We start from the raw sequence: 25,784 nt of genomic DNA on the forward strand, positions 1-25,784 counted from the left end.
TTTTTTTTTTTTTTTTTTTTTGTGGTTGGACTCGATGATCTCAGAGGTCCCTTCCAACCACTAAGATTCTGTGATCTGTGATTTCTGTCAGCGTGGCTCTGGTGGGCCCCTGTCTGCAAGGTATGAAGCCAGTTTCTAATGTGATTGCTGCTGGTTTAAGGGATCATCTCACATCCTTGCTGTCCCGAGATGCTCTTGCCACTGTCCTTCATTGCAGCCACCTCTCTCTGGCCCATCCTGAACCGTGCAGGCAAGAGGCTGCACGGATGCTAATGCTCCGCGCCTGCAACATGTCGTGGTTGCTACTAAAAATAAAAAAGAGTGAAATTAATTTGCTGATAATGGATGTGCTACTAACAGAAACACATCCCGCTTGTACCTAACACCAGCAGGTTCTTTATGGCATATTTGTTGTGTCTAAAAATGCTCTCAATTCTTTTTTTTTTTTTTTTTTCTAGCAACCAATTTCATTTAAAGACTATTTTCACACATCGCTGGCTGTTAATCAGTTAAGGAGTTATCAGTTTTAATATTAGGAAGAAAGAAGCAGATCCATCAACAACTTAAAACTTCATTTCATTCCTTTTCAGCTGGCTTGCAGCAGATTGCGTGGAGCTTTAGGCTCATGTTATTTCTCCTTCTTTTCCCACCCCCTTGAAAAGAGAGAGAGTACCATTACAGGCAGGACTGTGCTGTGCCAGTTCTATGTATCATTTCAGAAGAATTAGAAACACTGAGACAAAAATAGGTAAGAAGACTAAAATAAGATTTAATTAGAAATTAACCCCTAGACACCCATGTAGTTTTAAATAAAGCCATGGATATTACACGGAGAGATTGTAAGGTTGACTCTGAGAAGAGGAATGGTGGATAAAGAGCAAGGTAAGCTACTGGTGGCCCTGTTCTGCTCTGAATCCAATTTCCAAAATACTTGAGATGTTGCCATCAACGGCAGATAAAGGACGTGGTACCAGCCCCTGCTTTTGGCTGTTGAGCTCAGCGGAGACTGTGCCCATCTGGCTGGCGTGATACCTGCTCTGCAGTGTGGAGACATAAGATGTTCCTGGGTCATCTAACAGCATCCATCTCATCCCAGCATCCCTGTTTAGTGGAGGATTGTTGCTTGAACCATCTCAGCAGCTCTAGCGGTGGTCCTCTCCTTTTGTGTCGGGGACAAAGCAAGTGTAGGGAAACACTTGTGTAGCTACAGCTGCTTCGGCTCCTGAGCTTGATAGTGCAAGTGTGGTTTCCATTAGGAGTGGTCCCCAAGCTGCTGGCTGGAAGGCCGTGCTGGGAGAACCCTGCCAATCCCCCTCTCTACTCTCCAGAGCATCTTCTGCTGGCTCTTTGTCATGAGGAGTCACGTTGAAATCTTCAGTGTCATTTAATGTTCCTCCTTACACCTTCTGGATAGAGAGGGGACTTGCCCGACCCGGGGGAGACTGAAATGTGACCAAAAATTGGTCCAGTTCACTGCTATTTCACTCTGGCTGGCGTGATACCTGCTCTGCAGTGTGGAGACATAAGATGTTCCTGGGTCATCTAACAGCATCCATCTCATCCCAGCATCCCTGTTTAGTGGAGGATTGTTGCTTGAACCATCTCAGCAGCTCTAGCGGTGGTCCTCTCCTTTTGTGTCGGGGACAAAGCAAGTGTAGGGAAACACTTGTGTAGCTACAGCTGCTTCGGCTCCTGAGCTTGATAGTGCAAGTGTGGTTTCCATTAGGAGTGGTCCCCAAGCTGCTGGCTGGAAGGCCGTGCTGGGAGAACCCTGCCAATCCCCCTCTCTACTCTCCAGAGCATCTTCTGCTGGCTCTTTGTCATGAGGAGTCACGTTGAAATCTTCAGTGTCATTTAATGTTCCTCCTTACACCTTCTGGATAGAGAGGGGACTTGCCCGACCCGGGGGAGACTGCAGATTATACAAAAATTGGTCCAGTTCACTGCTATTTCACGTCCCTTGTTAACACACGGGTTATTGGCACTGTACATCTGTTGGCTCCGTACTTATTCTTGAAAAAGCAAAGACTCCCTTTGAGCTGAGCTAGGTATCATACCGTCATTAACAAGCTGCGCCTCGTTGAAAATCTGTCAAGGAAAACTGACTTATTTTGCATTTGCTACTTTGCACAAAAGAGAGGCACGGTAAACTCTTGTGCCGTAATGATTTTCTGTCTGTCTTGATGGGACATAATGAGATAAATTCAAGTCCTTTTTTGAAGGCTAATTACATCGAGTACACACTAGACGTGGGCTGCCCTCGTTATATGGTGCGCGTTTTTGTGCTTTCATTTCCCCATCCCTATTGTCTGCGTGTGCAAGTGAGTTTGATTTGGCTTTGAAATACAAATTGTAGGCTGGAGAGGAACCGTTTGGTGGTCTCCTCTCCCAGAAGACTCTCCAGAGATTGCGGAACAAGTCCTTGCTGTAGGCAGGGCAGCATTTGAAGGTAGCTGTGAAGGAAATTAAAGAACTTAATTCCGGGCTAGAAGCCGAGGAACGTGCCATAAAGCAGGAGGGCAACTCGTGGTAAGTCTGCTAAGAGCCATGAAAAACAAATTCAGCCCTAGGTGTGTTCACCGGTCCTGGTGTGTGGACACGAAGCAGTTGAACTGCGTCCTGCAGAGCTCACAGCCTAGATATGGAGCAGTAGTTGGGGGATGAGCAATTTGGGAAATTGGGATTTTAAAACCTGGTAATCCCTCCCATCTTACTAGTTGTCCTCTGCTTGTCTTGTGGGAAGAAAAAGGAGCTGGTTAAAGATGAGCGAGGATGCCCAGTTTGGAGATATCAGCATCCCCTAAAGTCAGATGGAGAGGCTGCAGGTGCATGGTGGAGGTCTGGAAGCCCATGGTGGCCTTGGGAACTGCAGGGCTGCAGGCACTTGCTGTGAGAGCTTTGTGGTCCAGACAAGACTGAAGGTGGGGCCTGGGGGAGGTCTGTTGGATGTTCCTGTATCACATCCCTTTTGACACATGAGTGAAGTGCTGGAGCGTGTCCAGAGGAGAGGCATGAGTGAAGTGCTGGAGTGTGTCCAGAGGAGAGCCACCAAGCTGGTGAGGGGTCTGGAGAACAAGTCCTGTGAGGAGAGGCTGAGGGAACTAGGCATGTTTAGAAGAGGAGGCTGAGGGGAGACCTCCTTGCCCTCTACAACTACCTGAAAGGAGGGTGTAGAGAGGCAGGGGTTGGCCTCTTCTCCCAAAGGACGAACGACAAGACCAGAGGAAACGGTCTGAAGTTGGGGCAGGGGAGGTTTAGATGAGATGTGAGGAAGAATGACTTTGCTGAGAGGGTGGTGAGGCCCTGGAAGGGCCTGCCCAGGGAGGTGGTGGAGTCACCATCCCTGGAGGTATTTAAGAAACGTGTAGACATGGCTCTTCAGGGCATGCTCTACTGCCCAAGGTTATTGGTTTATGGCGAGGTGTTGAGTGTGGGGGTTAGTTGGTGGGTGCGGTGTTTTTGGTGGGCGTTTGGTGTGGTGTGTTTTGTATTTGTTTGGGGTTTTTTGGTTTGGTTTTTTTTTTTTTTTTTTGTGGTTGGACTCGATGATCTCAGAGGTTCCTTCCAACCACTAAGATTCTGTGATTCTGTGATTCTGTGATGTTCATCAGCAAAGACTTACATGGTTGGCTCTAGGAGTTAGGAGTTGATGTGCAAGTGTCTCACCTTTGGTAAAATAGGTAGTGATGTAAAAGTTGAGAGAGTTTCTCTGGTACTGCAGGACGTAGAGCCAGCTCTAGAGGCAGTTGTCCCAGTTGGTCCATCAGAGGAAAAGGGATCTAAAAAGCTAGACTTCATCTACGGTGAAGATGAATTCTGTCATCACTGGCTGAATTTTAGCACATGACCTTCGTGCTGTGGTTGTCTGGACATCTCCGGTGGGGTGATATTAATGCTTTTGCTGTGAGCTCGTTTGCTTTGCCAGCTAATTACAACTGGGGAAGTTTGAACGCGGATGGAAAGACTTTGGGAATTCCAGGTAACTTCTGTAAGCCTGATAGCAGGCTTGTGCATCATCGATATCGCGTTGGGCAGAATTATTTTAGAGCATCTCTAAAGGAAAAAAAAAAAAAGCAACAGCCTCAACAGCCTTTTGGAGCTTCTTTACAATGTCTCTATTTCTCTGCTTTTTGAGACAAACAGAAAATCAAGTTTTCCTCCTTTTGCTAACAGATTTTGTAATTTTACGTGTTGCAGTAGGATTACATGGCCAACTGGTTTTTCCTAAAGCTGGGGTGGATACACACAAAGTGGTAGCTCCTGGCTGAGTTTGCACAAGCAGGTGAAGTGCAGAGTGCTTTGCTTAGGTGAAAGAGCAGTTTCAGGAGGCTGGTTGACAAGCTATTACTGTATTCACTTCAAATTATTTTTAAAAAGAAGAAAAAAAAAAATCCAAAGCTACCCTTAGCCGTATATTACATTTGTGAGAACAAAAATACCTCTTGTATCAAGTCTCGTCGTGCATATATATTGGAGCCAGAAGGAATATCTTGTATGGCAAGCATGCCTCGTTCAGACTATACCCAGAGCAGTCTGTCTTCTGTGGAGCACTTTAAAATTCATCACAGGTTTGCAGGGGAAAAGACCCCTAGGGAAGTAGCCTTATCACAATGTCTTAAAGCTGTCAATCTTGAGATCCCCTCCACCGCCGTGGTGCTGTTTGTTTGCTGAGACATTTAATTCCGGGTGTAGAACATCTTAAACTTAAGCCCTGAAATGTATTTTACCTGTTTTTCTAAGACTGAATGAAAAAAAAAAAACAAAAAAAAACAACCCACAAACACAATCGTGTTTTCTAAAGCAGAGCCCAAAAGATGTTACCTCTAATGCATTCAAAAAGGAAAATAAATACCCAGTGAAGGCAGATGCTAGGGAAAAAAAAATATCAGCAGCTTCTCATTCTGTTTTCATGCAGATATTTAAGTATGCACTGTCTGTTAGTGGCATAGATTGTTTTAAAATAGAGAAAACCAAATAGCTCATGAGTGTTTGTCTGTTTTCTAGCTGAAGAGATGTTGGGTTTTTTTTTTTTTTTAAAAAAAAAAGGAAATGTTGAGAGACTGATTTGATGATGGGAGAGCTTAGCCTGTGGTTCTTCTTTTCACAGTATGCAGACCTGGGTTCTTCAAAGCTTCACCCCACAGTCCATCCTGCAGCAAATGTCCCCCTCACAGCTACACGCTTGATGAAGCATCCACATCTTGCCTGTGTGAAGAACACTATTTTAGGAAGGAATCAGACCCACCTACAATGGCCTGTACAAGTAAGCACGTGCCTCTAGGGTTCTTTTTAATCCTTTCGAGCTGTTCCTGTAACTGTGACTAGAAATTATGATCCTAATTAATGTGCTTTTCCAGCCTGGAGGCTGTAGCTAGCCCTGACACACTTGTAATGGCGCCGGCTTTGGCCGCTCCACCCCTAAGTTACACGACGTGGAACCAAGGGGTGGTTTTTTGGTAACGAAACCAGGAAAGGTTTTTTTGTAAGGAAGGGATGCTCCTGTCTCCTCGCTGTCCTCTCCTGGGTGGACTCAGCCAGCAGCTTGGCCTTTGGGCACCCACATCGCTGCCTGCGTGGGTACCGGCGCAGAGGGAGAAGCTCCTGGCAGCCCTTAGGCAGGGACAGGGTTTACAAGGTCTTGGCACCATCTGAGGATCATCTCGTAGCTCATTTTGAGTAAATGAGTGAGGAGAGAGCCCTTTCTTTCCGAGCCACCCAGAGATGGTTCTTTTTTCAGGATAACCTCCCAACTCTGCAGTGGAAACTGCTTCTCCAAACCTGCGGCAAAAACGGGGAGTCCCATCCCCTAGGTGTAGGGGGAAGGTAGCACATCGAGCAAACTGGGGGGGGATTGGGAGCCCAAAGTGGAGTCAGTGGAACCAGAATGGCTAATTTTTGCCCTTTTCCTGCCAAGTGGGAGCTCTCCTGTCGGCTCCACCTTCAAAGTTCCTCGTTGGGTTTATGTTCCAGGTACTCAGGGCTGAGGGTAGAACAGACCCGGGGTTTTTGCTGAGCTGGGTCTGTCACTCTCCAAACGCCATTTTTGCAGGGCAAAAGGGGTTTAAAAAAAAGGACTGAAGTGAGTTGAATGAACTGCTTGGGGGAGGAGCAGGTAGAGCTTCCGAGGAACCGAAGCGGTGGAGGAAAAAGTAGGTTTGTGGGTCTGACTTCCATACTGCTTCCTGGCATCCGGGGGGTTACTGCCTTTTTTGTGCCTTCATCCCGGTGAATAAAGATGCCCTTCCTGGCATCCCACCTTTGCACTTCAAAAAGAGCCAGAAAAAGGCCGTTCCTGTTGGAGAGATGCTTTCGCAAAGGAGATGGCCCTGGGCAGGTCTCTGCTTGCCCGCAGGAGGGAATCTGAGTAGAAATTGGGGGGCCTTGAACTCCACGTTGGCTTCTCAGCAGCCACCTGGAGCGTGATGCACGTGGCTGTTGGAAGGTGTGCTGCAGGGAAGGAGAAGACAGCCTCAGGCAGGGTGGCTGGTGCTGTAGGATCAGAGTGGTCTTCGGGGAGCGAGTCGTGCAAGCACTTCTCAGTTTTGTTAAATAGACATGCTGGTGCATTTTGGAGCAGTAGCTAGGGTGGGTTACAGCACGAAGAACTTTGATAGCAGGGCTTCTTGATGGCCATTTTGCCCCTTGGCTTGACTTAAAAAATGTAGAGGAATGAGAGATGATGACATCTAGCCTGATGTTGGGAAACGGGAAGGGAGAGGAGGACAATGAAACTAGTGAAGGGCCTAGAAGACAAATCATATGAAGAGCAGCTGAAGGAGCTGGGGCTGTTTAGTATGAGGAAGAGGAGGCTGAGGGGAGACCTCATCACCCTCTACAACTACTTGAAAGGACACTGTAGAGAGGTTGGTGCTGGTCTCTTCTCACAGGTAATTAACAATAGAACGAGAGGGAACGGCTTCAAGCTCCTACGGGTAGGTTTAGACTGAACATTAGGAAAGAATTTTTCACAGCAAGAGTGGTCAGAGACTGGAACAGGCTGCCCAGGGAGGTGGTTGAGTCACCATCCCTGGATGTGTTTAAGGGACGTTTAGATGGGGTACTGAGGGACATGGTGTAGGGGAGGACTTCGTAGAGTAGGGTAGATGGTTGGACTCGATGATCCCAAGGGTCTTTTCCAACCTCAATGATTCTATGATTCTGAGCTCTGGAAATGCACATCAGTTTGGCTTTTCTGTGCAGGCAGAACCAAAGCCAGGGATTAATACAGAGTTGTGCTGGTGTCATCACAGAATCATAGAATTGCCCAGGCTGGAAGGGACCTCCAAAGGCCATCTAGTCCGACCCCCCCGCAGTCAGCAGGGACACCCCCAACTAGACCAGGTTGCCCAGGGCCTCATCGAGCCGGGTTACCCATCCTGTCCATCCTGCTGGTGAATTAGCACAGGGAAAGAGCTGCCATCCCTGAGGAAGAGGTATATGGATGCTTGGGACCTGAGTGTAGGGCAGGATTTTCAGAGGGGCACGTGGTGTCTCTCTCTGTCCCTTCTCAGGATGGAGCGTTACCCTCTATCCAGTCCATCCTGCTGGTGAATTAGCACAGGGAAAGAGCTGCCATCCCTGAGGAAGAGGTATATGGATGCTTGGGACCTGAGTGTAGGGCAGGATTTTCAGAGGGGCACAAGCAAGGTTGGTGACCAGCTCGAGTTAAAAAAGAAACGAAATTTGAGTGCCTATCTCCCCCAGGTTTCTGGTGCAGTTTGAGTTCTGTAGGAAAAGGCTGTAATTTTTTATTCTGCAAATGGCGTAGGATTTTAGTTTTATGTTTGTTTGGGGGTTTTATGTTTTATTTGTTATTGTTGGGGTTTTTTTAAGTTTGTTTGGGGTTTTTAACGTTTGGGTGGTTTGGTTTCAGGGTCTTTGAAAAATTTGCTATAAAAAAGCAAGTTCAGTGCCTGAAGCTGCATTAGGATATGGCTTGGTGTGGGGGTACCAAGTGCTTTTGGGGCAGATGAGGGGTTTAATCCTGACCAAGGCACTGCTCAAGCTTCTCTTGCCTCCTGCAAACTCCAGAGTAGCAGTTGAGGGTGTTGAGGGTGTTGCAGCATCTCTGCTGGTGTTCCCTCTTACTATCCCAAAAGAAATCCCTTCTCCACGTGCTTCAGTCATCTTTGCTTGCCCTCAGCATCCTTTCTTGGGATTTTTCTCCTAATCCAGCTATATTTGTGCTGAAGGTGACGAGGAGGGCCCTCGTGCTACCTACCCTAGCTCAGCTCTAGGGGTAGTAAATTTTGGCAGGGACAGTAAAGAGTAGGTAGCAACACTAACATTTTAAACCAGTCCAATTACATCTGGAAGGGAACACCTCATTCGTGAACCGAAACACAAGCGAGACAGACTTGAGTCATGACTGGTAGGAAAATACTGCAAGTTTGGGGTATATTTTTATTATTTATTGCTGCAGAAGTTAATAATATTCATAGGATTTCCTCAACTTGAAATCTAGTTAATTTTAGAGAATACATCAATGTGCATTTTCAGTTCTATACCAGCAAAGTCCCCTTGCAGGTCGGTATAGCTATAAAATCACATTTTCCTAATTTAAAGTGAATACTTTTCAGTCCCAAGCTGCATGAGTCTGCTCACCAGCACCAGCATCACTAAAGAAAGCAACTGCTACATCACTGTCAGCTGCTCAGATAAGTACAGTGGAAGAGGAGTACATTTTTATTTAATTTTTCCAGTTCCTCAAGCATGTTTTAGAACTTTCATAAATAACGATTGGTAATCTTGCAATTAATAGCGCTGTGATGCCGTCTGAAATAATTATTGCCCACAGACAAAAAAAAAAATAAAATAATATGTTTGGTCCTGATGGGCTTTTGAGAATTCTCTTATTATTATGTATCTTCCAGGAAGTAATTGCACTTTATTTCATCTTAACTAAGTAATCCTGGTTGCAGTTCCTTGCACAACATCTCTTTAAATTGAAAACATAGTTACACCCTTTATTTTTTTACCCCTCCTATCTCTGACAAGTAACCCCATTGCTGTTTAGAGCATATGGGGGAAATATTTTAAATAGTGTAACACATGGGATAAACTGAAGATTTTATAGTGTTTAGTGTAATAGTCTGCTCACAAAAGGTTTACAGTTAACTTTGAGTGTGTGCATATATGGATTTGTATCTCAAGTGTCATTTCTCTCCCAGCTTATATTTTTTAAAATACGTGCATCAGCAAACAACAGGTTTGCTGTCCATCAAGAAAAATACCACTATCTTTGTCTTCAGAAAGCATTTGCCTCTGGTCAGTAAATTGTGGGGCAGCAGGGGTGAATATTACCTGTTTAAGGGATAAAGTAGCCAATTGAAAAAAAAAAAACCCAACAAAAAAAAGATAAAATCAGTAAACTGATATCTTTGTCCTTGACAAAAGGAGGTTGGGAATTAAAACAGACCTTCTTAGCAGACCTAGGCCCCCCCTCTTCTGAAGGTAAAGCACCGTTTTGTTCTCCCAGCTGTGATTTATCAAAGTTTTACCCAAGTGTGGTTTCAGCATTCTTCAAGTAGGTCTTGTTAGATACCTGCAGACTACTAAAGACCTTTCCCTGAGCCCCTGTGAGAATGCTAATTTTATAGGTTATGAAGTCCCACTAGCTTCAAAGCACTTCCACTGAAGTTGATGTTTTTAAACCTTCAAGAAGAGCAGCTGACTCTCCTGTACAAAGCAAGTAAAAGCCTCTGGTGACTTTACAAAAGTAATAATTTATCCTCTGTTAAAGACACATTGTCCAGTAAGTGTTTCTTATGCCTGAGTTCTTTATTTTTACCTACAGTACTGGTAGCAGTAAAAGGGCATTCATCCAGTCGAAGGAAAAATAGGGCAATTTCACCGGTTAAGAAAACATATAAAAAAAAAACAACCCTTGAGGGCAATAACTCCACAGACACAGCTCCAGTGATGAATTTCATAGTTTCCATTATATCAGTAGGAGTATGACAGTGCAGAAAACAGTCCTGTACTTGGGCTGTCATTTGCTAAATAGCACAGGGTCCCTGCTCGTAGGCTTGCTCCCAGTTTGGGGTGATCTGAAGTGATCGCAGAACGAAACGGAGCTGATCGGCCGTTTTCTAAACTAATTTAAACTAATTAAAAGCAGTCCTCAACTGCTTTTCCCCTCCCTGCCAAAAAAGCTTTGAGTTGAAATCACGACAGCGTTTTATCAGCGTTATCAATTTTATAGACTTAAAAAGGGGACAGATAGAGGAAAATGCTTCTGGTTTATGAGGTAATTTTATTTTTGCCACGCCGCCTGTTTTAGATAACAAAATGGGTTTAATTATCACAACAAAACGAGAAGGTGGCAGCCCAAGACAGGGTGTTAAATCCCTATGCATTTCTACCTGGTGAAGGTATTTGCTGGGCTCTTTTCAAGGAACTGCTCATGAGTTTTGGCAGCTTCTTTCAAACCAAAGGGGATGCGTTGCCTTCCCTCCTCTGCCTCCCTTGGAGAAATCACAGTCTTTGCTGTATAGCTTCTGCTGGTGCCACAATTAAAATCCACCCTGGCTTGCTTTGATTAAATTTCCCCTTTCTTCCTGATGCATCCCTGAGCACGCAACGTGTGGATCTCCTGCCTGAGATCCCTGCTTGTCCTTTCACATTGTCTTCAGGGGGTAGGTGCAGCTGGCCCTCCATCCACCACCCAAGTCTGTTAAAAACAAAAACCTTCTGCAAGTGAGCAGTTTTGAAGGTGTCTCCAGATGGGCTTTGCCTGCCCGGGCATGGCCTTTCCCAGCAGGTTGGAGCTCACCATTTGCAGGAGCTTGGGTACCTCTGGAGCAGATGTTCTTCCTCGGTAGCCTTGCCAGCACCGTGCTGGCATCCTGAGTAGGGGGGCTTGGCTTGGTTGGTTGGTTGGTGTGGCTAACCAACCCTGCTAGAGCTTGGCAGGGACCGAGAAGGCTGAGGTTGAGTAGTTGTGTTTCCAGTGGCCCGTGTAGATCACCATCTGCTTTGGCCAACCCTCACCAGCCATCGCGGAGGTGTGATTTGGATGCCCAAGCTTGGGTTTTGCTGTTGCCAAATAGCTGATGGGGAGAGGTGGGTGCATGCACAGGAGAGATTTGGCATCTTGAGTACCTTTGTGGCGTCAACACCCCAGTGTGTGTCTTTTTTTCAGAACCTAGGGCTACTAACATAGGGGCAGTGGGGCGAGGAGGGAGAATCTTGCCCCTGGTGAAGCTGAAAATGACTTGAGCAGAGCAAAGATCTGCTGTGCCCTTCACAAGAAGAGCAAGGAGAGCACCAGAGGCAATGCCCTGGCATAAAGTGCTCCTCCTCTTGGGTTTAAGCCATCCCTGTGTCCTGTCCTCCCGTGTGGGTGTCTACATCCCAACACAGACCTCTTGAGGTGAGGTGGGAGCTCTTCAGAACAAACCCCCATTTTCCCTGTTCTTCAGGTGCTGCTGCAAATGATCCCCCTGTATTTTTTGGCACGTGAGCAACGGGGCATCTTCTTTTTCAGCCTAGAAAGTAGTAGAGAAGCAGGACGACTGATAATACTGTTTTTACCATGTGTTTTTCTCACTTTACAAACCAGGACCCCCCTCTGCTCCTCGGAGTGCCATCTCAAATGTTAACGAGACTAGTGTCTTTCTGGAATGGATTCCCCCCGCTGATACTGGTGGAAGGAAAGATGTGTCTTATTATATTGCATGCAAGAAGTGCAGCTCACCCTCGGGTCTGTGTGAGGCGTGTGGTGGTCATGTCAGGTACCTCCCCCAGCAAACCGGCCTGAAAAACACCTCTGTCATGATGGTGGATCTGCTTGCTCATACAAACTATACCTTTGAAATTGAGGCAGTGAACGGAGTGTCCGACCAGAACCCCGGAGCCCGGCAGTTTGTGTCTGTAAATGTAACCACAAACCAGGCAGGTAAGTGGATCTTCAACCTGGGGAATGTCTGGGGTGGGTGTCCAAGGCAGTCGCGGACCTCCCTTCGAAATGGGTGCAAGTCCCCAGCATGGAAGGCTGGACTTTGGCCTCTTCAGATATGGGGTTGGTGGGGTGGTGGTTATGTCTCATAGGTTATAATTACTGCAGTCTTCAACATGTTTCCTTCCAGCAGGACATAATTTTATAGGTTTTGTGGCTTTTTCCTTTTACACTAAGCAGCTCAGAAATCCCTCTGCTTCTTTGCGTTTTGGTGTATCCACCCACTCAACCAGAAAGAAAAGAGTTGCCTCTGCTGTTGGGAAAGGAGAATTTTTAGGAGTTCGTTTCGATTCCAAATGCCAGTGGTTAAAACATCCTAACTTTGCAAACAGTTTACCCTAGGAGAATTGTTTTGAGTGACTTTAGGAAATTTAATACCTGTGATGCTGTGATGCTAAAGCGACTGGACTCAGGCTGGTGAAATATGGTACCTTGTCACTGCTTCTCCAGCAAGGTAGGGCTGAGGTGTCACTGCATACTGTGTCCTTCTTGGTTTTGCACTCTACAGGCAGAGATCATTTAGACTGCTTTGTTATTTTGTCCAGGGCTCAGGTCTGTTTCCCTTTCCTTTGTGCAGCAATTGAAAAGAGCTGTCACCTGGGATGCAACCAGGGAGTTGCCGTTGTCCCCTGTCATTTGGAGGTGTGATGGGAGGCAAAAACATCATTACATCTCCTTCCACGTGCATCACCACATCAGGCACGTCACACGGCTTCTGTAAGCCCTGGAGACCTTTCTGTCCTTCTCTTGTCCCTCATGCTCCTGTGGTTTGGGGTCTCTCCCTTTGCAGACCTGGCTGCCTTCCTGCCACTTCATTCAGGGCTCCCCAGTTGGTGCTTGTCCACTGGTGGAGCCCTTCCAGGAGTGTGAGCTGGTGGCATTTGGGAACACGAGGACTGTGTTCCCAGATCACAGGAGCCACCCCTTGCCTTGTCCTTATGGACAGGGCTTAGGAGGAACCTTGGGGTGGTGCAGTCACTCCTGGCAGCTTGCTGGAGATGGATGGATCCTCACTGTGGAGCAGAAAAAAGCTGACTGGAGCAGGGCTGCATTTCATTCCTGCCACCCAGGTGTCCACACCTGAGCTTGGCAGCCCAGCAGCGAGAGAAGGTGGTTGCATCAGGCTTCATCAGATACCTGTGCTGGTAATTAGACTGGATTGTCAAAGTGTTGGACACATCGTTCTGATATGTCTCAAGGAGAGGAAATAAAGGGATGCCAGGGTTGCTAGTGATGGATGTGGCAGGAGATCTTCTGGAGGAACATCAGTATGACACCTGTTGAAGGCACCAGTTTAGTGCAGATCACTGGGTGTCATGGTCCTCATGCTGTTTACTGTCTTCCCGTTGTGAAGGCTGCTGCCAGTAATTCTGATTTTGGAAAAAAGTCTATTTTCCTGTTAGTGGGTTTGCGTTAGTATTTAATTGCTGGCGTTGGATTTTCTGTGATGTGTGGAGTTAAACCCTCATGAACCTCAGTAAATGTAGCTGCAGGAGAAGAGGTGATACACTGCTGATGGGTGCAAACTGTGAGGAAACGGTCCTGGTTTGTCCCAAACTCCCCACAGTTGCAGCAGGATTTATCCACGTAGCTGCCTTCCTGTGCATCAGGGCAAGGATAACCCCCCTCATCACCTCCATCCTTCTGATAAAAGGTCCATTACAGGATCTGGTAGAGCTGTGACGAATGTGCTCATGCTGAGGACAAGTGAGTGTAGCTTCTGGTTGGGTCTCACTGTTTACCTGGGTAGAGCTGCAATCAAGGGAGATACTAATGGATGGAGCTGGGAGTGTTTAATTCACTGTGTGGTGTTGAAATTGCATCTGGGTGCTCTGGTGTTTGGCTTGGCAGGAGGTTCAATCAAACCTCTGTCCAAAGCAAGAAGTGGTGACTGCATTGTGTTGTCTCTTTTGACTGGTCCCACCACACATTCCTGAGGAGAACCAGGCCGGTTTGCTGGCACTGTAGCATCAAACATGCCTCCTGCAATGTGCTTTCTGGGGGAATTGTGAATTCCTGAATTGTGGCAGAAATAAAGCAGCAGTAGAGGGGGACTCTGGAGATCAGACTGGCTGCCGAGCCTCCAAAGTGGGCGTCTGTTTTCCTAAGGTGCATCTGAAAAATTCACTTTTCCTCTTTTGTCCTTTGAGGCAAGTAGAGGAGATGTGCAGGTGGGAGTGGTCCCTTGCCCAAAGATGCTGGATATCTCTGAAAAAGCCTCACCTTCAGCCATCCTCTCTGAAATAAGAGCAGCCAGGGCACACGGGGCTTCAGAGAGTCTCAACCCACTCATCTTTCCCCTGAAATTCCTACCGAGAGACGTGGCTCCGGGGCCTCAGCCTTTCCCTCACAAAGTCTTTCTGATGGTATGATTATATTTTCATGAAGGCTGCTGTAATGAAGTTGAGTCACTGAAGGCAGTGACACAAAGCCAACCGTAGCAGCGGGAGAAACCCTGCTACAAGAACTGCTGGCTGCAGAAAAATGCCCAAAAAAACCCCAAATGGCACGCTGTGGGCTAGGTCTGGCTGCTGGAGCCCTGCTGGCAGGTATTCACTAACCCAGCACTGCAGAGAAATGCCAAGGTCTGTTTTGTTGGTTTGGCTTTTGTCCCTTCCAAAAAGCCCACGCTGATTTCAGGACCACAGAGAAGGTGCAGGCAGTGGGGTGCTGGGCATGGGAGCTTTTGGCAGCAGCAGCAGCTACCTCTGGTTTAGGCTCTCAAAGGGATGGCTTCCTGATAAAAAAAAAATGTGGTTTTCTCATTTCTTATTTTTCAAAATAATTTGTCCCTCTTCCTCTCTCCCCCATTTGAAATAATGAGAAAAAGAACTGGCACCGGCAATCAGTCTGGCATTTTCAGACTGATGTAATTTTCCCCTGAACTTCTGAAATCAGATTTGGAAATACAAGCGAAGGAAACAGTAATGTTTTCTGCAGAAGAGGAGGCAGATCAGCTAATCTCAGCTGGTGACCCCAATGTGCTTCCCTGGTGACCCCAGCGTGCTTCCCTGGGGACCTGATGGTACTTGAGGTGGGACCAGTCCACCTCAGATGCTGTGGCCTTAGGCTCTGGGTACAAGACTAGTTCCCCCGTCACCTTCTTGCAACTCCCAAACCTCTGTTGTTTCTGTGGGATTTTACAGGTGGTTTCTGCTGGAAAACAGGTATCTAGAAGGGGTGAGCAACACCACAAGCCAGGGGAGGTGGCCTCCGTGGTGACTACCCTAGAGCTGCTGCAGGCAAACAGAGGACCTAACCCTAAAGGGTTCTCAGCCATTGGAATGGGCTGCCCAGGGAGGTGGTTGAGGCCCCATCCCTGGAGGTGTTCAAAAGCCGGGTTGATGTAGTGCTGGGAGGTCTGGTTTAGTGATGATGTTCCTTGTTTGTTGTGGGGGTTTTTGTCAGTTAGGTTGATGGTTGGACAAGATGATCTTTGAGGTCCCTTCCAACCTAGAAGATTCTGTGATTCTGTGACCTTACTCCTTTCCTATGAATATGGGTTGGCCAAAGCATAGCTCTCCCCTGTAGGGATTGCTGCTAAATACGTGCCCAGGGGACTTCCTGGCACAGATGGCAAGGAGCCATCTGTAATGCACTCTCACAGCACGTTAAAACACGTGCCCTTGTGCACGTGGACGGGAGCCCAGTGAATAATTCATCAGTGGAAATGGTAGGGTTGAGTTCTTCCTCTTCTTCTTCATGGTTTTGCTCAAGTTTACTGACTTGCCACCTCCTTAGACAGTTTTCAGGGAGCAGTCTGCACGGGATGCTAATATTGAAGTTTGCTTTTCAAGTGACAACCGTGTAACGTTTGGGTTTTTTGTTGGTTTTTTTTTTTTTTGTCTCGGCGATTTCACCAAGCTGGTTGATTAAGTAATGCTGTCACTCTAGACAGAGATGTGCATCTCCCTCGAGGTCTTTCTTCTTCTTATCTGCCCTGTATCCAGAAAGCACCTACCGTGACGTCTTGGTCAGAGACGTGTGTCTCATAATAGGTGGTGATTCACGGTTGCCTGCGTGCCCGCTGTGTCATCCTAGGAGCACACCAGGAAGACACAACATTTAAAACCTTTCTAGGCTTAAAACCTGCCAAGAGTATTCACTTTAAGCCATTCTAAACAGCCAAGCAATGGGGTTTTTTTTTGCTTTTTGTTTCCAGCTTCTCCCATGCTGGGCATGGCTTCAGGCTCCAGGCACGGAGCTGGCCTGGAGGTGGGGGGTGTGAGTGGGGCCGTTCTCCTGTTGGCATCACAAGTGTCACGGACTTTTTTGCACTTAAAGACCTTCAAAACTGTGAATCACATGTAAAGACCTTCTTTGTGTGTGTTTCAAGATAAGGCTCCTGCCTGTTTTCTGTTTGAAAAGTCAGAAGCTGGTGTTCGGTCCCCTTCTGGGACCTGCGTTATATTTTTGAGCCTTTTCTGGGGAGGAGGGGAGGAAGGATCCAGATGTGCCTCAGGGAGTCTTCATGCCCGATGCCAAGCCAGAGGTAGGAGTTGCAATCTGTGGTGCAGCAAGGCTGTTTAAGTGAAGGTGCTGGAGAACAGGACCTGGCAAGCTGTACTGCTGCCTGGGAGGCATGACTAGGTGCTTGCTGGGCCCAAAAAAACCACTAGATAGTTGGAGCAGCTGGAGAGGGCTTGGAGCAGGGAGGGGTGCTGAAAGCCGTGGTCTTCACTCTGATTGTTGGATTCACTATTGGAGACATGGACAGTGGGATTGAGTGCACCCTCAGCAAGTTTGCTGATGACACCAAGCTTGGTGACGTGGTTGACACGCTGGAGGGAAGGGATGCCATCCAGAGGGACCTGGTCAGGCTGGAGAGGTGGGCCTGTGCAAACCTCATGAAGTTCAGCCAAGCCAAGTGCAGGGTCCTGCACCTGGGATGTGGTAATCCCAGGCACAAATACAGGTTGGGTGGAGAATGGGTTGAGAGCAGCCCTGAGGAGAAGGACTTGGGGGTGTTGGTGGATGAGAAGCTCAACATGAGCCAGCAATGGGCTCTCACAGCCCAGAAAGCCAACCCCATCCTGGGCTGCATCAGGAGAAGTGTGGCCAGCAGGTTGAGGGAGATGGTTCTACCCCTCTGCTCTGTGCTCGTGAGACCCCACCTGGAGCTCTGTGTCCAGCTTTGGAGTCCTCAACACAGGAAGGACATGGATCTGTTGGTCCGGGTCCAGCGGAGAGGTCACAAAGATGCTCAGAGGGCTGGAGCACCTCTGCTATGAGGACAGGCTGAGAGAGCTGGGGTTGTTCAGCCTGGAGAAGAGAAGGCTCCAGGGAGACCTTAGAGCCCCTTCCAATATCTGAAGGGGCTACAGGAGAGCTGGGGAGGGACTCTTTGTCAGGGAGTGCAGGGACAGGACAAGGGGGAATGGCTTTAAATTGGAAGAGGGGAGATTGAGATGAGATTTGAGGAAGAAATTCTTTGCTGTGAGGGTGGTGAGACACTGGAAGAGGTTGCCCAGAGAAGCTGTGGCTGCCCCATCCCTGGAGGGGTTCAAGGCCAGGCTGGATGGGGCTTGGAGCAACCTGGTCTGGTGGGAGGTGTCCCTGCCCAGGGCAGGGGGGTTGGAACTGGATGATCTTGAAGGTCCCTTCCAACTCTAACCATTCTGTGATTCTATAATTGTGCAGTGTCGGGGAGCAAGGGAGGTGTTTTCCTTCGCACTTGGGATGTACCAGTCTTTGAAGAGCATCCAAGGGCCATTCAGAGAGGGAAACCTGCAACATAGAGTTTGTTGCAATCTTACATCAGCAGCAGCGTGCTCTTCAAACCGATGGAGTGCAGCTCTGTGCACTCTGGGAAGACAACATCAGAAAGCAAGGCGAGGAGATGTCTGTGCTGGGAAGCCTGTTTTCAGAGGTTGCCTTTGGGCACAGACAGGTTCAAGTCCTGTAAGGTTCAGGGTATGATTCTTGCAACTTTTGGGTCTCTTGGTTTGGCTTGGGGAGGGGGGCAGCTTGTTTATTTTCTTTAGGAATAATGAAAAAGGTCCAAGAGGGTGCTCTAGTAGATGCAGCGTGTTGCATGCGACTCACACGAGAAGCAAGGCTGGTTTTGCAGCTCTGCTTTCCAACCAGAACTGCTGACCTAGGGCCTGCGAAAGCTTAAGCAGATACTTATTTTTGAAAAACACCCTTTCCACAGCCAGGGCTTGCCTCGAAATGTCTATTCTAACAGCACGTGATCCACTGAGCTGCATCACGTTCCAGCAATGGTCAGGGGTGGATACTCCAGCAAGGGTATTAGCACCAGGCAGACACATCCCCACACTTCCTTCCAACCTCCGGGGACAACCTCTTTGTGCTTTATAGCCCTTAATGGATTTTCCTCCCATGAATTTGTTTAATCATGTTACGAACTCCGAGAAAACTTTAGCCGCTTCGGGCAATGCTGTATGAATTTGGTACGTCTGATAGTTTAAGCCGTGCTTTAGACTCAACGTTGGTCAGAGAGGGGCTATTAGTGGCATAAATGGAGGGTTTAAGGCTTGCGATCGCCCATTTATTTGGAAAGCTCTGTCATTTAGAGATGCTGCAGTAGCTTCCAGTGCATTAACACAGATATCGCAGCGTTTAACCTAGAACGATATACTCTTAAAAGCAAAGTGTAGTCTTCCATACCGTGCTGGGTGAAGAGGGGGGTATTTTAATAAGCAGAAGTAAACTGGAACTGCCTCGAAGACCATGGTCTCTATTGAAACCTGGGTGTACCCTACACTGTACAGTGTGGCAGCATCGTTGTGCCTTGTGGCCGGATCCTTCTACTGGCTGTGGACACCCTTCGTGTCCAGGGAGATGTGAAAATGAGTCTCGAGCTGCCACTGAGGGTTCAGGCAGGAAGAGAGAATAATTTCATTTGGGAAGTCCTGTGCATATCACAGAATCACAGAATCTTCTAGGTTGGAAGGGACTTTAAGATCATCTTGTCCAACCGTCAACCTAATTCTGCCAAAAATAAACACCTACACAACAACCAAAAAGCAACACCATCACTAAACCAGACCTCCCAGCACTACATCAACCTGTCTTTTGAACACCTCCAGGGATGGTGCCTCAACCACTTCTCTGGGCAGCCCATTCCAATGCTGATAATCAGCTTCAAAAAGTATTTTTATTTATTTTTGAAGCACGGTCGGGCGTAATCTGAGAATGCAATCATAGGTAGTTAAAAAGCAAACATGCTGGCAGAACAAAGTAAAACCTGAAAGCCAGCGTTGCACAAAGGGTTTATTGTTTGAATTTTTTATACATATATTTTTTTTTTTTTTATTTTGTGATGGCTGCATTTATTCTGAATGCAAAATCTTCATCCACCTTCCTGCTCCAGAGCCGTGGGTTTACCCCAGCCCAGATGGCTGGGTGTCTGCCACCAAATGAATTATGGATCAGCTGAATGTTTTACAGTTTTATTTATAAGTCCCCAGTCGGTAATTGCTACTTTTTCATAGTTTGTTATAAGTCTTTTTGTTATACTTGGAGTATTAGAAATACAGTCTTGAATATTGAGAGAGTTCTTTGCGATGTGAAGAAAAAAAATCCTCAAAATCACAATATGACTTTTAGTTAGAGGTCATTTTTATTCTTGAAGTATGCAAGACAACCCCATTGTTGATATATGTGAGGACATTAGAAGATGAAATAAAAAGCGTTTTCCTACGTCTACAGACAGATCTTTCAATTTTGACACGAAATTAAAATGTCTTATTTATAGATGAAAATAAAAAGAGTAAGAAATAGTCGTCCCCATCCATCCTCCTCCTATAAAAGGGAGAGAGAAAGGCCCTGAAGTTCTCGTGGTGAAACTCAACCGATGACGTGCAGTAGGGTCCAGTGGCAATTAGACACCAGTGGCAATTAGACAAATATCTTTATAATAAGGCAATTAGTCTCCTTCAAAGCATGTCCATGACAGGGCAAGGGGTAAGGGTTTTAAATTGAAACTCAACCGATGACGTGCAGTAGGGTGCAGGCTTTGCCATGCCCCAGTGGCAATTAGACAAATATCTTTATAATAAGGCAATTAGTCTCCTTCAAAGCATGTCCATGACAGGGCAAGGGGTAAGGGTTTTAAATTGGAAGAGGGGAGATTTAGATGAGATACCAGAAAGAAATTCTTTGCTGTGAGGGTGGTGAGACACTGGAAGAGGTTGCCCAGAGAAGCTGTGGCTGCCCCATCCCTGGAGGGGTTCAAGGCCAGGCTGGATGGGGCTTGGAGCAACCTGGTCTGGTGGGAGGTGTCCCTGCCCTGGGCAGGGGGTTGGAACTGGATGATCTTTGAGGTCCCTTCCAACTCTTAACCATTCCATGATTCATGTTACTTGTGAGGCAGTCTCACGACCTACAAAAAGGAAATGCCAGGTGACACCTGGGGAAAATTTATCCATGGACTACAGCTGGATGGTGGCATGGAGCTTGGGTATGAGGGAGCAAGAGCTACCCAAAATACGGTGCTTGAGGTGCTGCAGCCAACGGGGACTGCCACAGGTTCCTCTGTGGACATCTCGGAGCCACCGGGATGACCACCAGCAGCGTCACCTTAGGCTTGGGGTGAGGCAGCAGAGATGGGGCAGCCCGAGTCTAGACTTTTGGAGGTGTATGAGGAGCAAACCATTGCCCTTTTCCAAAAAGCCTGGAGGGGGCTGTGCTGCGGTGAGATGTGGTCAGAGCTGGGAGAAGGTTGTGTTTCTGCAGAGCGCCGCCGACGTTACATCGCAAGAGCGATAGCGCGGGTTTAAAATTTTATTTCCCATTTTGCTGGCAGGTTTTTAGAGGATGGCCAGGTAATCTTAAATTAATCTAATTCTAATCACTTTAAAACACAGTCTTTGGGCCAAGGAGTTCTCTTTGTTTTCTGCTGAGCGCAGTACTTGGCAGAGAGCACCTAAAGCATCTGAAATGGTTTCACTGCCCAGACAACATCAACGTATAGATTTTTCTTTTTCCATGAATTTTCAGAATTTTTACTGCTAATAAAATGCTGTTCAGCTCGTTCCCTCTCAGTCGGCAAGCTGATAATTCCTTTGTCTGATATGTTATTTCTCTGATTTTAGCGTTAAAAGTAGCTTTACATTTTTAACGCTCTGCGTAGATGATAGTTCTGAAAGTGCTCTTCAGACACCAGGACTCAAAGGAAAAAAAAAAAGAAAAGCCAAAAAAAAGAATATAAAAATACTTCCAGTGCTATTAGAGAAATAACAGGGGACTTGTTGGCATTTAATAAACGTCCCACTTGCTCTCTGGCTGCGGCTCCTTTACCGTATCAAGTAAGCTCTTTGTAGTAATCTCCCTCGAAAGTTAAATATAAGGGTGGAGAAGGTGGAGCAGTTTGAAGCATTTGTGTTTCAGTAGTTGTGTGTTGAGCCAGCTGTGCTGTAGAAACACGGCTCAGGGTGTAGGAACTTGGCAGGACATTTCTCCTTTCCCGTGCAGCTCTGGTAGGGATAATAGGGATTCGGAGGGCGTGAAGGTGTAAGTAGGGACATGGCAGCGTTGTACGCCTTTGTGTGTGTGCCCACGTGCAGGACACGTGCTGGGCAGAAGACAGAGGTGACCCACCTTTGTTTGACCTGGATATCTGTGCCAGCTTTTGTCAGGTTCATACGCTTCGGGTGCCTTTTCGCTCTTGCTGCCCTCGTACCAAATTGCAGGCCAGCTGGGCCCATCTTCAAAGAGGTTGGCGCTCTGTGCTGCAAGGCCACCCAGCATAGAATCATTATAGAATCATCTGGGTTGGAAAGGACCTTCAAGGCCATCTAGTCCGACCCCCCCGCAGTCAGCAGGGACACCCCCAACTAGACCAGGTTGCCCAGGGCCTCGTTGAGCCTCACCTTGAGTATCTCCAGGGAAGGGGCCTCAACCACCTCCCTGGGCAACCTGTTCCAGTGCTCCACCACCCTCACAGTGAAGAACCCCCTCCTAATCTCCAGTCTAAAGCTGCTCCCCTCCAGTTTAAAGCCATTTCTCCTCGTTCTGTCACTACAGGCCTTTGTAAACAGGCTCTCCCCAGCTCTCCTGTAGCTCCCTTCAGGTACTGGAAGGCTGCTATTAGGTCTCCCCGGAGCCTCCTCTTCTCCAGGCTGAACAACCCCAGCTCCCTCAGCCTGTCCTCGTAGCAGAGGTGCTCCATCCCCCTGATCATCCTTGTGGGCCTCCTCTGGACCCGCTCCATCAGGTTCATGTCCTTCTTATATTGAGGGCTCCAGACCTGCACACAATACTCCAGGTGAGGTCTCACCAGAGCAGAGCAAAGTGGCAGAATCATCTCTCTGGACCTGCTGGCAACACTTCTATTGATGCAGCCCAGGATGCATCAGTTTTCTGGCCCTGTGTTCTTCCTGCCTGCTTTCTCTGGCCTTGAGCTCAACCTCTCGTTAATACACAGTTTGTAATTTAGCTATTTATTTGTTCATGTGGCCAGATTTTTTTCCCTCTGGTTGCTGGTTCACCTGGTGTGAGCAGTCAGGGAGCTCCTGCATCTTGGGAAGGATTTGGCTGTCTCCAAACTGAGCTCCAGCTCACAGTGGGCATGAATTACAGGTTCCCAATTACTGTTTTACGGTAGCAGGCTGAAACAGCTTTTTTCCCCTGAATTGCTTGTGATTGGAGAGGCGTGTTTCAGCGAGGCTTGGAACGGTTTTCCACATCTTCAACTGTAATTGCTATTACAGTGCACTTGTACAGGCAACCACCGGGCTCGTTCCTCGAAAGTCATCTGAAATGCTGCTTCTGGCATTTGTAATTCTTGTGAAGGGTTAAGGTAATAGCAGTAATAGGACAGGCTAGTGCTTTATCCCAGCTTCCCTCCTCCTCCTCTTCGTCTTCCTCAGGCCGGGGGACTGGAGAGCTTTACCTGGAGAGCCAAGAGCAGCTCCAAGGTGACAGCCAGCCCAGCAGTAAACTGTATTTCTTCCACAGCAGCTGGGCCAAAGTTCAGCTACATGCAAATACTACAAAAAGCTCAAGAGTTGGACGGCTTTAATTAAAATGCACTTCAGATGCGCTCTTTCTGCCGCTTGATGGAACGCCTTCTGCATCTCACGGTCCTGGAGGAACAGCCCTGATCAAAGCGAGTAACTAATGGGATTTCCAGCTAGATCAGTACAATAGAAATCACCAGAAGGAAAGCATTATTATTTATTTATTTTCCTGCTTCTTCAAGCTTGGTAATTTTTAAGAATATGGGGTCTGATCAAAAGGCCCCCGGACAGATCGATGCAGGACACCCAGCAGCTACGGCGGGGCTGGGTGAGGGTTTTTCTGCTGCAGTGCTGCCAGCCAGGGTGATGCATCCCCCTCTGCTGAGGGGCACCCAGCCCCCCAACCACATCCCATGGGTGCTTCGGCTCGGACAAGCCTAGGAGAGAGAGCTGCCCTATGGAAATCGGTGGAAAAATCTGCAAACTCTGGTATGTGTTTGGCAAAATCCATCCAGTGGGTTTTTTCCAGGGGTGGTGGGTAGGTCAGGTGATTCACAGAATCCCATGGGGTTGGAAGGGACCTCTGGAGATCATCTCATCCAACCCCCTGCCAAAGCAGGGCCACCCAGAGCAGGTCCCACAGGAATGTGTCCAGGTGGGTTTGGAATGTCTCCAGAGAAGGAGACTCCACCACCTCCCTGGGCAGCCTCTGCCAGGGCTCTGCCACCTTCACCTTTCACACAGTTCAGCACCAGTGTGGCTTATTAGAGGGGGCTGATCCGCACCGTGTCGTTATCCCGTCATCTCCAGGGCTCTGTCTTGGATCATTAAACCACGTAGCTCCATGGTTTTGCCTTGTTCTTGTGAGGGGTGGCCCCAAGCGTGAAATCACTCGCTGACCTTCCTGGAGACTTACGGCGTGAGCCTCTGAAGGCCTGGCCACGCAAGGAGAGTTTCCACAGAGAGATGCTCTCAACTCAGTTCACTAAACTGGAAGACTATTGCTGCGGAAATGACTGGGTTATTGTAATTTATGGTCCATATTTTTGTACCAGGTGCGACTCGGTCCCTGCAAGGAGACGCAAAGGCATTGGAGGATGACTGGGCAAGGATGCACATGATGACACAGACCCTTCTCTGCCCTTTCCAAAATTGCAGACAGCAACTTAGCAGAGCTGGGTGTGCGTGAAGGGCAGAATGCCCCGTGCTTTTTGCAGAGGTGATGCACCGATCCCTCTGCTACGTGTTGGCTGAGTCTTCAAGGAGGACTTCTGCCAGAGCCAGATAGCCTTGCAAGGCTTTGAGTGCTCTCTGCAACCCCTGCAGAGGGGTTGTAAAACAAACCAAATCATCATAAAGCAGGCAGGCACTTGATAAGTATTGTTTGTGCTCAAATAACAGTTGTGTGTCTGAAGTGGCATCACACTGTCGTGGCTTATTAGAGGGGGCTGATCTGCACCGTGTCATTATCCCGTCACCTCCAGGGCTCTGCCTTGGATCATTAAACCACGTAGCTCCATGGTTTTGCCTTGTTCTTGTGAGGGGTGGCCCCAAGCGTGAAATCACTCGCTGACCTTCCTGGAGACTTACGGCGTGAGCCTCTGAAGGCCTGGCCACGCAAGGAGAGTTTCCACAGAGAGATGCTCTCAACTCAGTTCACTAAACTGGAAGACTATTGCTGCGGAAATGACTGGGTTATTGTAATTTATGGTCCATATTTTTGTACCAGGTGCGACTCGGTCCCTGCAAGGAGACGCAAAGGCATTGGAGGATGACTGGGCAAGGATGCACATGATGACACAGACCCTTCTCTGCCCTTTCCAAAATTGCAGACAGCAACTTAGCAGAGCTGGGTGTGCGTGAAGGGCAGAATGCCCCGTGCTTTTTGCAGAGGTGATGCACCGATCCCTCTGCTACGTGTTGGCTGAGTCTTCAAGGAGGACTTCTGCCAGAGCCAGATAGCCTTGCAAGGCTTTGAGTGCTCTCTGCAACCCCTGCAGAGGGGTTGTAAAACAAACCAAATCATCATAAAGCAGGCAGGCACTTGATAAGTATTGTTTGTGCTCAAATAACAGTTGTGTGTCTGAAGTGGCATCACACTGTTCCTGCATCTTCTGGTATCAGCCAACGTATGATGACTGCTATTTCATATTCTGTTGTATGGTGTCCAGTTCTTCATTTAGGACAAAATATGGAAGGGAAATGCATGATCGTTATGCAAATGAATGCAGTAAATAAGTGCAAGGTGGCTCAGCTTTGTTGTATCCAGACCTGATGGGTACAGCATCATTGGAAGGGGTGTCTCATGTCAGTAAATTGCTATTTCATTGCCTACAACTGATGCAGTGCCTTTGGTCAGGGAGGGTTTTCAGGCATCTGGTTTGTTGATGGGGAAACTGAGGCACAGAGGTGTGGTGTGACTGGCTAGAGGGGACACATCAGGGCCAGGACTCTTCTTGCTGCTCCTCTGCCCCTGCTGAGCCCTTCTCCTAAGGCTGGGGCCTGAGCTGCTCCTTTGGAGATGTCTCCTGACCTCGTTGCCAACCTTAATTTAAGGGCAGATAAGAGAGGCTGGTCAAAGTCCATGGAGATGGGCCGATGGTTGGGTTGTTGGGCTTGGGGTTTGTCTTTTTTTCTTTCTGAATTGCTTTTCGTATTACTGTGGTTTCAATGTCACTGCAGCATGAAAAATAGAAACGTCAGTCAACAGTGTATTTATCCAAAAGTGTTTAGTGAGCTAAGGTTTGCTGGATGGCTTGGGGGAAAGCATGGCGTGGGGTCTGTTTGCTCCCAAATCTTAATTGCAAGAGTGACAGTTTCCTTCTTGACTCTTTTACACCAGCAGCCAGGAAAGAGACTCTTTAGTCTAAGCGCAAGGTGTTGCCTCCAAAACATTTGGT

At 47.7% G+C, this 25,784-nt stretch overlaps 1 protein-coding gene across 9 annotated transcripts in view; it reads left to right on the forward strand.

The window, feature by feature from the left end:
- The window catches only part of EPHA5 (EPH receptor A5), a 253,611-nt gene that overhangs the window by 129,486 nt on the left and 98,341 nt on the right, over positions 1–25,784 (forward strand). For 7 of the 9 annotated variants that reach the window (XM_014943100.1, XM_014943107.1, XM_014943103.1 and 4 more), the window contains exons 3-4: positions 5,108–5,263; positions 11,564–11,899. The exons of 1 other annotated variant lie outside the window; for it this stretch is intronic. In XM_014943100.1, coding sequence (XP_014798586.1) covers positions 5,108–5,263; positions 11,564–11,899 — 492 coding nt within the window. The remainder of the gene's footprint in view (positions 1–5,107; positions 5,264–11,563; positions 11,900–25,784) is intronic. One more of the 9 variants, XM_014943105.1, reaches the window with a different exon arrangement.

Source organism: Calidris pugnax, unplaced genomic scaffold (genome assembly GCF_001431845.1).
Source record: "Calidris pugnax isolate Ruff unplaced genomic scaffold, ASM143184v1 scaffold16, whole genome shotgun sequence".
Classification (NCBI taxonomy): Eukaryota; Metazoa; Chordata; class Aves; order Charadriiformes; family Scolopacidae; genus Calidris; species Calidris pugnax.